Raw genomic sequence first — 12927 nt, 5'->3', positions numbered from 1 at the left:
GCTATTGCTCTGGCCCCTTTATAAATTAATTTTTTGACAGTTTCAGGGGAATGACTCAGTTGTAGAGCTCATGCTTTGTGTATAGGAGGCCCTAGATTCAATCTCAATTACCAAAATAAAGAGGGCTGGAGAGAGTACAGAGATTAAGACACTTGCCTTGCATAAAGCCAGCCTTGATTTGACTCCCTGCACCAATAGGAAATATTTCTGAGAACAGAGCCAGATGTGACCCCCCCAAATCACACAGACACAAAAGAATATATTTTTTTCTTTTTTCTTTTTTTTCGTTTTCCTTTTGGTTTTTGGGTCACACTGGCATCGTTCAGGGGTTACTCCTGGCTCTATGCTCAGAAATCGCTCCTGGCAGGCTCCGGGGTGCATATGGGATGCTGGGATTTGAACCACCGTCCTGCACGCAAGGCAAATGTGCTAACCTCCATGCTGTCTCAAACCTGGTTCAGCTGTGTGCAAAGCAACTGCCTATCTGCTACCAGTGATGGCTGACCTTTTTGAGCACGAGTGCCCAAACTGCTGCACAAAACCAAAGAATTTCCTCAAAGTGCCAGCATTTCAATTAAACCTTAACAACAAGATTTTAGTATCTAAAAGCTCTTTATAAATTTTATAAACTTATTAATTGCAGATTTTCCCGCGTGCCACAGGTTGCCATTGCCATAGCAGCTATACTATCTTGTCCTGTTCTTTTGGAGTGGGGATGGAGCACACCTGCTAGTGTTTAGGTTCACCCAGCTCAATTGTTTTTTATGCTGGGTGCACTATGAAAGGCTTTGTATTGAAGTCTTTAATATTGAAGTCTTGAGTGCAAAACGGTTGAGCTTGCTGGCCTCCAGTAATGAAATTTTTTTCTCCCCTTAATAGTCCAGCTTTTAGTTTCTTCACATTAGTCTTAGCAAGTAATTTCAGAAATGCAGGATTCCGGAATTCTATTTATGGCAGGGGTCTCAAACTCGGGCTGCAAACGGCCCTTCGTACAACATTTTGTGGCCCTGCCCTAGAAGAATCTTTTTTTGTTTTGTTTTATTTTAGTTGTTTGGGTCACACCCTCCAATGTTCAAGGCTTACTATTGACTTTGCACTCAAAGATCACCCCGACTTTGCCTCCTGCAGCCCCCAGGTAAATTGAGTTTGAGACCCCTGATTTATGGGGTGGGAGGATATATAGTCCAAAAGCAAAAACACAGGAAACAAAATATTTGTTTGAAAATATAACATACTTTGTAACATTCTGATTTTAAAATGTTTCTAATTCTTTAAAAAGTCTCTGTAAGCTGATTTGTATTATGTTAAAAATTGTTCCTTTTTGTGGCCAGTAGTGTATTATGCATTCTCCTTCATGCTGAGTTGTCATGTACCTTGATCTTTGGTTCTTTTGACTTGTGTGTATCACTATAGATATGTGGGAGCTTCTTTGATAAGGGAGCTGCTGGGCAGTAATCTTTGACTTTACTTTGTTCACAGAGCACTGATTAGTTAGTTGGTAGCTATAAAATTCAATACTCTTTTTTTTCAGATTGAAAGTTTTGGAGAATCATATTGTAGTAAACCCTGTAAATATATTTCTTTTTCTTTTTTTTTTTTTTTTTTTTTTGGTTTTTGGGCCACACCCAGCAGTGCTCAGGGGTTACTCCTGGCAGGCATGTGGGACCATATGGGACACCGGGATTCAAACTAACCACCTTGGGTCCTGGATCAGCTGCTTGCAAGGCAAACACCGCTGTGCTATCTCTCTGGCCCCATAAATATATTTCTTATAATTTCTTATTATTTAACTTATAAATTCAGAAGATTTTTTTAAAGTCTTGGAATGAAAAATTAAATTACACTGATCAGTGACTTTGTAGATTTTGACTGTGGCAAATGAGTAGCTGGAACAATATTGCTTACGTGAAAGAATAGCTAACTATGGATTTCGAAACTAATGGTCTTTTCACATTAGGGGCTAAAAACTCAACAGTTAGAGCATAGTCTAGTAATCTCTGACTTTACATGTCTACCCACACACTCACAGCCAGGTATGTGACTCTGGTGATCTTTCAGTTTTTAATCACTGGGCTGACTATTGCCGGGATTGGTTACTATTTTAAAAAAAAAAAGGAAAGGAAACATGTTAATAAGAATAATTGCTAATATTTGCAGTATTTTGATAAAATTGAGATAGTTGGTATTGGTAGAAAAATAAAATAGGGACTAGTAAGAGAACATCATGGACTTAGCTGTGCACATGCTTTGCATGCAGGAGACCTAGATTTGATTCCTATTTTCATATGTTCCCCAGCACTGCTGGGAGAAATGTCTAATGCAGAGTTGAGTAAACCTACCCCTACCACACTACTGGGTATTGCCAAAATCAACCCACCATAATAAACAAGCTATCAAAACTAAAAAAACATGCTACTAAAACAATGAAAGAGAAAGAAAGAAAGACACGTGAATGTCCAAATAACTGCAAGTTTTTGAGTGGGTTGTGTAAAAGCATTACAGTAGTCAGACAGAATATAGGTATCAAGTAGGGTGCTTGCCTTGCATGCAGCTGACCTGTGTTCAAATTCTGGCATCTTATATGTTCCCTGAGTCTGCCAGGAATGGTTTTTTTTTTTTTTTTGGTTTTTGGGTCACACCCAGCAGCGGCACTCCTGACTCTATGTTCAGAAATCGCTCCCAGCAGGCTCGGGGGACCATATGAGATGCCAGGATTCGAACCAACGACCTTCTGCATGCAAGGCAAACACCTTACCTTCATGCTATCTCTCCAGCTTCTAGGAGTGATTTCTTTCTTTTTTTTTTTTTTTTTTTTTTTGGTTTTTGGGCCACACCCATTTGACACTCAGGGGTTACTCCTGGCTATGCGCTCAGAAATCGCCCCTGGCTTGGGGGGACCATATGGAACGCTGGGGACCATATGGAACGCTGGGGGATGAACCGCGGTCCGTCCTACACTAGCGCTTGCAAGGCAGACACCTTACCTCTAGCACCACCTTCCTGGCCCCAGGAGCAATTTCTTAGCACAAAACAATGAATACTCCTGAGCACTGCTGGTGTGGCCTAGAACAGAAAAACAAAACCCAAAACAATTCAGTACAGGTGTTCAGGAATCCAGTAATCTGCTCTGTAGTATATTTGGCCCATGGGTTAGGTGCTTCATTCTATAGTTCTGGGTGCTTCTTGGGCCCCTAATAATATATTTAGGGGTCATCCGTGCCACCTCTTGCCATGCTTAGTTTGGGAGGGGTATATATGTGGTACCAATGGGAGGATCAAACTCAGGAACTTGTATATATAAGGAATGTATGCTACTTCTTTTAGCTGTTTCCCTCATCCTAGAGAAACAATTATGTTTGAAGGTATTGATTTTAAGGGGCCAGAGAGATAGTACGGTGGGTAGAGTGTTTTGCAAGTGTCCCACCAAGCTTCAATCTTTGCACCCCTTATGCTCCCCCAAACACCACAGAGAGTAATTCCTGAGTGCAGAATCAGGAGTAACTCCTGAGCATCACTGGGTATGGCCCAAAACAACAACAAAGGTATAGACTTAATATATGTGCTGTCAAAGTGAGCACAAAAAAGTTATAGGCTTAAATTTAGGATCATTTCCTAATTTTCAAGTTTAGGAAGTATCTTTATTATGTTATTTAGCCATTATTGAAAGTAAATTACTGACTATGTAAGATCACATAGTATGCAAATTTATAATATTTTGTTTTTGTACCAACACAATATAGCAGTGTTTTCTGGCAGTCCTGTAACCAAACTTGGTTTCCATGCATGCAAAACATTGGTCCCAGCTCTTTGAGACATCTCCCTAGCCCTGTAATCTCCTCTTGTGCCCCTGAAATTGTTTTGCCATACCCAGCTGTGCTTAGGGTTTATTCTTGGCCTTGCACTCAAGAGTTACTCCTGGTGGGTACAGGTGACCGTAGTCCAAGAGGGGCCTTAAAGCCTGTAATACTGCTTTTTCCTCTCTCAGCCTTGTTTTTTGTTTTGTTTTTGAGCCACACCTGGTGGTACTCAGAACTTACTCCTGCCAGGCTTGGGGGACCATTATAGGTTGCCAGGGAGTGAACCTAGGTTGGCAAGGCAAATGCCCTACCCACTATACAACCCTCCCCCCCAGCCCCAATCATTTTCATTTTTGGCTGAGCTGGTTTCAATTCCAGGATCTGCCACGTGTAAGGTAAGTGTCGTGCTTATTTTGTCTCTTTGTCCCCTTGATGCTTATTTTATATTTATAACTGTTTCAATGATTGGTAAGAAGCATGGTAGGAGGAGAAACTTGGAAATATGATGAGTATGTATATACATCTAAAAGTCATAAACTGTAAAATGAACAGTTTTAGTAACTTGTTGATTATAACTAAAATGTTAACTTTGAAATTGCTCAGATTTGGTGAAAGATTTCTCTTTTTAATTGCTTGTGACTTGTAAAAAAACAATGTTTCCATAGGTTCTGTACCTCCTTTAGTGAATCCACCTCTACTCAACACTTTTCAACCAGGAAATCCCTCTGGGCCCCCTCTAGCTGGAGGACCATCTCCAGTGAGAGCGCCTCCTCCTCAAAAATCATCACAAAAGGTTGTGTCCCAAGCATCATTTAATTCAGCTTGCAATCCAGAAGGTAAGTCCAGCAAAACCCAAATCAAATCCTAAAATTTTGACTCAGGAGAGAAGAATAATTAGTATCTGACTTCTGTATATCTGCACACTTAAAAAAAGTGATTTGGTTGTTTTGTTTTAGTTTAATTTTTTGAGGCAACACTCAGCAATGCTCAGGGTCCACTCCTGGCTTTGTAATTACTAATCACTCCTGGAGGGGTTCTGGAGCCATATGGGATGCCGTCCCTTTATCCCCCCCTTTTCTTCCCCCCTCCCTCCAGATTCTTAGGGGTTACTTCTGGCTCTGCACTTAGGAATTACTTCTGGAAGTCTCATGGGGGCCATATTGGGATGCCAGGAAGTGAACCTATGTTGGCCATGTGCCAGGCAAATAAATGCCCTACCTGCTGTACTATCTCTTTGGCCTCTGGAATTGAGATTACAAAATTTTCTAATGATGCGACTAGAGAGGTTAATGCTTTTGACTTATGTGCTGCTACCAGTTTTGATCCTTGACACCAAATATTATCACCTGAGCATTACCAGTAATGAACCTCTGAGCATCACTAGGAGTGGTCCCCTCCAAAAAAGCCCCAAAACTAATGAATTCTAGTAACCCTATTTTGGGCTATGTGCTAGAACTTGGGCATCACTATAATAGTTGTCTTGGTTGCTGTACAGATTTAAAAATGATGAACAGGTTAGGGCAGTACTGGGGAATCATGTGATACTTGAGGTTAAACTTTGATATCATATGTAAAGCATGTACTTAAAAGGCCTTTCATTTATCAGCTAACCCCTGTTAAAATTTTATTTCAGTATTTAGGAATTTTCTTGTGACCTAAACCAGTGGTCGGCAAGCTGCGGTTCGTGAGCCACATGTGGCTCTTTACACTTTTTTATTGCGGCTCTTCTATGTGCTGGGTGGCTCCAGGAGTCAGGACTCTGCTCCTAGCCTCTGTCAGTGCACACCCTGTGTAGCTCTCAAAATAAATTTCAGTTGTGGTTTTGGCAAGATTTGGCTCAGTTGAAAAAAATGGTTGCCCACCACTGGCCTAAACTGATTGAAAAGTTAAGTTTTATATATTAGCTTAACTCTTACAGAAATTATACTATTTATTCTAATTTAACTCTTAATAAATTTTTTAATTAATTTTTAAGGTATTACACCAAATACCAATAATGGATCTATGGTGGTTCACAATAGTTATGATGAAATTGAAGGCGGTGGATTCTTGGGTAAGATGCAGTAAAATATTTATTTTAAAAATTTTATTATTTTTAGTGAAGAAAAAGTATATATGTATTTATAAGTATAAATATATCTGCTGGTGCTCAGATTATTTCTGGTTCTAAGCTCAGGGGGTTCTTCTTAATGGGTTTGGGGACCATATAATATCTTAGGGATTATACCTAGGTTGTCTATGTGCAAAGCAAACCCTTAGCCACTATACTAGCTCTCTAATCCTGAAGGAAAAGTAGGTTTTTTTTTTAATTCATTTTTTTGGGGGGCACACCTGGTGATGCTCAGGGGTTAGTCCTGGCTATGCACTCAGAAATTGACCCTGGCTTTGAGGGACCATATGGGATGCCGGGGATCCAACTGAGGTCTGTCCTGGGTCAGCCACGTGCAAGGCAAACGCCCTACTGCTGCGCCACCACTCTGGCCCCCAAAGTAGGTTTTTTTTTGGGTCATACCTGGATGTGCTCAGGGGTTACTAATGGCTATGCACTTAGAAATCACTCCAGGTGGGCTCTGGGTACCATATGAGATGCCAGGTATAGAACCTGGGTTGGCTGTGTGCAGGGCAAATGTTCTACCCACTGTACTATTGCTATGGTCCCCGCAAAAATAGTTTAATGAAAAATTTACTCAGAGAAATATGAGAGGAGAGAGAATGAGAGATAGATGTTTAGAAGAGAACACAGGTTTCTCCAGAGTGGGAAGACCTTGTAATAAAATATTTAAAATAAGGGCTGGAGCTATAGTACATCAGGTAGGACTCATGCCTTTCATGCAAAGGCCAATCTGTGTTCGATACTCAGCAACCTAAATATTCTCTGAGTCTTACGAGAGTAATTCCTGAGTGCTACTGGGTGTAACCCCCAAACCAAAAAAGAAAACAAAAACCCCACCAGTCATATAACTTAAAAAAAAAAAAGCGCTCACAGAAAATAAAGTTTTCTAATGTCATGAAGCAGTACTAGCTGTTAGCATTTTGGTCCATGTACATTTGGACTTTTTTTTTTCAGTGCTAGTAGTATAACCTAGGGCCTTAGGCATGCAAGGCAAGTGTTCTATTACTGTACCACATCCCAGTGCTTTGCTTTTAGTGGTTTTGTTACCTTTTTTCCCCCTTTCAGAATTGGGATTGTGGGCTTTATTATTATTATTATTATGCACAAAGATAGAATATATATCTTTAAGTTAATTTAACCAGTTGCACAGTTGTTTGTTTCCCATTAGAATTTTAGTCTAAAGACAAAGCTTAGTACATGATATGAAAGTAAATGAGCTGGAATCTATTATGCTGAGTGAAATAAGTCAGAGGGAGAGAGATAGACGCAGAATAGTCTCTCTCATCTATGGGTTTTAAGAAAAATAAAAGATATTTTTGCGGGCCGGGCGGTGGCGCAAGAGGTAAGGTGCCTGCCTTGCCTGCGCTGGCCTTGGACGGACCGCGGTTCGATCCCCCGGCGTCCCATATGGTCCCCCAAGCCAGGAGCAACTTCTGAGCGCATAGCCAGGAGTAACCCCTGAGCGTTACCGGGTGTGGCCCAAAAACAAAAACAAAAAACAAACAAACAAAAAAAAAAAGATATTTTTGCAATAATCCTCAGAGACAAAGAGAGGAGGGCTGGAAGGTCAAGCTCATGACATGAAGCTCACCACAGAGAGGTGAATGAAGTTAGAGAAATAACTACACTGAGAACTACCCTAACAATGTGAATGAATGAGGGGAGTAGAAAGCCTGTCTAGAGTACAGGTGGGGTTGGGGTGGGGAGGAGGGAGATTTGGGACATGGTGATGGGAATGTTGCATTGGTGAAGGGGGATGTTCTTTACATGACCGAAACCCAACTACAATCGTATTTGTAATCAAGGTGTTTAAATAAAGATTTAAAAATATAACAAAGACAGGGCCTGGAGAGATAGCACAGTGGCGTTTGCCTTGCAAGCAGCCGATCCAGACCAAAGGTGGTTGGTTTGAATCCCGGTGTCTCATATGGTCCCCCGTGCCTGCCAGGAGCTATTTCTGAGCAGACAGCCAGGAGGAACCCCTGAGCACCGCCGGGTGTGGCCCAAAACCAAAAACAAAACAACAAAAAAATATAAAGACACTATTAGAAGAGATTAAAATATAAAAAATAGTAAATGAGTTATTATCAATTTACTTTCTTTTCTTTTTTTTGGTTTTGGGACCATACTCTGTATTCTTTAGGGGTTACTCGTGGCTCTGCAATCAGGTCACTCCTTACAGGCCCGATGGGTAGGCATATAATATGCCCAGGATTGAACCCTGGTAATCCAGTGCAAGGCGAATGCTCTGTTGTGGTATCACTCTGGTCCTTTAGTTTTACTTTAAATGCTTTTTAGGGGCAGAGCAAGTACAGCAAGTACTTGTCTTTCCAGTAGCTGAGCCAGATTTTATCCCAGGCATCCCATATAGTTCCCTGAACAACTCCAGGAGTAATTCCTGAGTGCAGAGACATTGCTATCATTGCTTGGTGTGGCCCCTAAACAACAATATTTTGAAAAATTATTTATCTTTTTGGTTTTGGGTCAAACCTGGTAGCATTCAGGGGTTACTCCTGACTCTATGCTCAGAAATTGCTCCTGGCAGGCTCGGGAACCATATGGGATGCCGGGATTCGAACCACCGTCCTTCTGCATGCAAAACATGATGCTATCTCTCCAGTCCCCCCCAAATTACCAATTTTGGGTCAGAGAATATATTGTTCTAGGATTAAGGTGTTTGCCCATTTTGGTTTCGAATACTACATATGGTCATCCTAGCACTGCCAAGGGTGACTCTTGAACACAGTCAAAAGTAAAGAATGGGGACTGGATCAATAACACAGTGATAGGGTATTTGCCTTGTACACGGCCAACCCCAGACGATCCCAGTTCGATTCCTGGCATTTCATATGGTCGGTCCCCTCAGCCTACCAGGAGTAATTTCTAAGCGCAGAGCTAGAAGTAACCCCTGAACATCTAGGTGTAACCCCCCCCCCCCCGTCCAAAAGAAAAGCATGAGTATGACCCATAAATTAAAAATTATTTTTAAATTTAGTTTAGGTAAAATGGCTATAATAGTTATGGTTTTAACTTAAATATAATAATTACTATTTATAGTTTTGTTATTAGAACTTAATTGCTGGGCCGAGCAATAGTGCAGCGGTAGGATGTTTGCTTTGCATGCAGCTGACCCAGGATGGACCTTGGTTCGATCCCCCATGTCCCATATGGTTCCCCAGGATCAATTTCCGAGCACAAAGCTAGCAGTAACTCTTGAGAGTCATTGGGTGTGTCTCAAATAAACCAAACACACACACACAGACACACCCCCCCACACACACCCCTTAATTACACTTTTATCACTATCACCTTCACCAAACTTACTTTTTTTTTACATGTTTCACTTAGAATTTGCATATGCTAGTTCTTTTTTGGGTTGGTTTCCGCCATACTAGGTGACTTTCAGGGGTTACTTCTGGCTATGCACTCAGAAATTGCTCCTGGCTTGGAGGACCACATGGGACGCCAGGGGATTGAATAGCGGTTTGTCCTAGGCTAGCGCACACAAGGCAAACGCCTCATGGCTTGTGCCACCGCTCTGGTCCCTTAACTAGATTTTTTTGTGTTTGTTTTTGGGCCACACCCAGCAGTGCTCAGGGATTACTCCTGGCAGGCTCAGGGCACCATATGGGATGCTGGGAATCGAACCTGGGTGCCTGTATCAAGGCAAACGTCCTACCTGCTATGCTATTGCTTTTGTTCCAGTTGCCCCTAAACTAGATCTTTTTTTTGGGGGGGGGGTCACACCCGCTGGCTCTCAGGGGTTACTCCTGGCTCTGTGCTCAGAAATCTCTTCTGGCAGGCATGGGGGACCATATGGGATACTGGGATTTGAACCACCTTTGTCCTGGATTGGCTGCGTGCATGCAAGGCAAATGCCCTTCTGCTGTGCTCTCAGGCTCCTTTAAAAACTAGATCTTTTTTTTTTTTTTTGGTTTTTGGTTTTTGGGCCACACCCAGTAACGCTCAGGGGTTACTCCTGGCTATGCGCTCAGAAGTTGCTCCTGGCTTGGGGGACCATATGGGATGCCGGGGGATCGAACCACGGTCCGTCCAAGGCTAGCGCAGGCAAGGCAGGCACCTTACCTTTAGCGCCACCGCCCGGTCCCTAGATCTTTTTTTTAAACTAGATCTTAATTATGGCTAATAATGAGAGCTTGTCTTCTACAAATCTGATAAAATTTTAATTCACCTGTTGATTTTGGAGATAACATTTCTAGAATTTAATGAATATATATATATACATATATATATTTATACATATATATATTTTTTGAGGGGGATGACACCTGGTAGTGCTCAGGGGTTACTCCTTGCTCTGCGCTCAGAAATTGCCTCTGGCAGGCTCAGGGACCATATGGGATGCTGGGATTCAAACTACTGTCTGTCCTTGGTTACTGTGTGCAAGGCAAATGCCCTATCACTGTGCTATTGCTCCGGCCCCTTTAATGAATATATTTTATTTAAAATATTGTGGAGTATAAAATATAACTTAAAAATTACCTTGTTTATAGCAACACCACAGGTTCCTAATAAGAATCCCACAATGAGCCGAAGTGTTGGATATTCATATCCCTCCTTACCACCTGGTTATCAGAACACAGCACCACCTAGTACAGCTGGAATGCCACCCTCTTCCATGAGCTATCCAAGTGGGCCACAACCCTATTCACAGGTAAACTTTGTTTTATTTTGGTTTTGCATAGTTTGTTATTTTTTTGTCTCCATGTGATGCTTGGGGACTACTTTCTTTTTTGGGGGGAGAAGGGGTTTTGGATTTTGGGCCACACCCAGCAGCTCTCAGGGGTTTTTCCTGGTTCTGTGCTCAGAAATCGCTCCGGATAGGCTCAGGGGACCATATGGGATGATAGGAATTGAACCAGGGTCCATTCTGGGTTTGCCAGGGGCTACTTTTGATGATGCCCAGGGATGGAACCCAGGCCTTCCAGATTTGTGGAGTGAGGGTTAGGTGGGAGTTTGGGGCACATGTGGTGGTGTGGTGCTTAGGGACTCCGAATTGCTTCTGGAGGTGGTAGAGGAACCATCAGTGCTAGGAATCTAACTTGTGTTAGCCCAGGGGTTTCAAACTCATGACCCACGGGCTGTTTGCGGCTCTCCATACAACATTTTGTGGCCCGCGGCCGGCCTTCAAATATCACAGTATTTGCGATTATTCGCTTACCAAATAATCGCAATAAGAATCGCATTAAACATTCGCATACCCCAGCAGTTTCGTTCGGGGTATGCAAATGTTTAATGCGATTTTTTGCAATTTTTTTTCTTACTAATGCGATTTTTTTCTTTTTGTTTTTGGGCCACACCCGGCAATGCTCAGGGGTTACCCCTGGCTGTCTGCTCAGAAATAGCTTCTGGCAGGCACGGGGACCATATGGGACACCGGGATTTGAATCAATCACCTTTGGTCCTGGATCGGCTGGGCCCCGCTAATGCGATTTTTTATTCTGAATATTCAGTATGCAAAATCCCTTATGTGGCCCTGCCCCACCCTGACTTTGCCTCCTTCGGCTCCCAGGTAAATTGAGTTTGAGACCCCTGGGTTAGCCACATGCTCAGTAAGTATTTGAGCCCCTGTTCTATCTATTTAGACCTTGACTTTGTAATTTTTTTTCCAACCTGTTTTTACTTCTTGGCTTAAATTGCAAATGTTAAAAGGTTTTTGTTTTATTGTTGGGTAACATCGGGTATTGCTCTACTTCTGGCTATGTGCTGAAGGCTGCTTTTGGCAGTTAAATAGTTAAATATTTTTGGCAGTGGGAATCAAACTCAGGCCTTCAGTATGCAAGGCTTACAGGAAAAATTTTAAGAAGGTTTAAAGAATGGTCTCCCCCCAGTGTTATTGAGGATAAGTGACATATATCACTGTATAAGTTTACGGAGTACAGCATGATGCTTTGATTTACCATTTTGTAATATTTATTACATAGTGAGAACTATGATTCAAGAGCTTTGCTGTATTTCTGTTCCTCATACTATTTTTTTCTAATTGAAGTCCTTATAAAATCTGTTTACATTGAAATATATGTCATTTAGACTCCCTTAGGTGCTAATCATTTAGCTGCAAGCATGAGTGGATTAAGTCTGCATCCAGAGGGTTTAAGAGTCATCAATCTACTTCAAGAAAGAAACATGCTTCCATCAACAACTTTGAAGCCTCCAGTTCCAAATTTGCATGAAGATATCCAGAAACTTAACTGTAATCCAGAGTAAGGCTTCAAATAACATTTCTTATTAAACATTAAATGTTTCACTCATTCTAAAAGCTTTCTAGATTTTTTGAGCTAATTTGTTCTGAACAAACTTTTAGAGTACAATAATTTATACAAGCAACTCTCCATGTAAAAGATAGCATTGTTAATTGCTTATTTGAAGTTTTAATGTTCTAAGTCAAAAATAGTGTTAACATTTCTGAGTTGATTGCTTTCTTTTTTGGAAGGGGGAGGGAAGGTGTCACACTTTGTTCACTCAGTAGTTACTCCTGGCAGGACGATTAATACTGGGTCAGCTTCGTGCAAGGCAAAACACTCTACCTGAATAGCTCCAGCCTAAGGATTGCCACTCTTATCAGTTCTTTTGTATGCTCTTGGGCCACTTCTGGTGGCACTGAGCTCTGAGCTCATAAATCACTCCTGGAAGTTTCGGGAGACATTTTGGGATGCCTGGGATTGAACCCAGGTCCATCCTGGTCAGCCACATGCAAGGCAAATGCCCTACTGCTGTGCTATTGCTCTGGCCCCTACATTTTTAAAATTAAAAAAAATTTTTTTTTTAATTTTAAAAAACTAGTCCCTAGTTCTAATGTGATAATGATATTTATTATTGTTCAAAAAATACAAGACATTGATTTTCTGTATTTGCTCAAATTTATTTTATTATAAATATATTTTTGGACTGTAGCTGGCTATCTTCAGCGCTTCTTCCTCTTGGCTCTGCATTCAGGGATCATGCTTGAAAGATCATGTCTCTGAAGGAACCATGGGGTGCTGGGGAATTAACCCA

At 41.5% G+C, this 12927-nt stretch overlaps 1 protein-coding gene across 2 annotated transcripts in view; it reads left to right on the top strand.

The window, feature by feature from the left end:
• Positions 1 to 12927, top strand: part of SEC24A (SEC24 homolog A, COPII coat complex component) — a 65978-nt gene that overhangs the window by 15618 nt on the left and 37433 nt on the right. For both annotated transcript variants that reach the window (XM_049786712.1, XM_049786713.1), the window contains exons 3-6: positions 4463 to 4633; positions 5773 to 5850; positions 10425 to 10585; positions 11962 to 12134. In XM_049786712.1, the coding sequence (XP_049642669.1) occupies positions 4463 to 4633; positions 5773 to 5850; positions 10425 to 10585; positions 11962 to 12134 (583 nt within the window). The remainder of the gene's footprint in view (positions 1 to 4462; positions 4634 to 5772; positions 5851 to 10424; positions 10586 to 11961; positions 12135 to 12927) is intronic.

The sequence above is a fragment of the Suncus etruscus genome, chromosome 14, assembly GCF_024139225.1.
Source record: "Suncus etruscus isolate mSunEtr1 chromosome 14, mSunEtr1.pri.cur, whole genome shotgun sequence".
Taxonomy (NCBI): domain Eukaryota; kingdom Metazoa; phylum Chordata; class Mammalia; order Eulipotyphla; family Soricidae; genus Suncus; species Suncus etruscus.
Note: the sequence above shows the minus strand (reverse complement) of the source record. Positions and strands in the feature narration are given on the sequence as shown.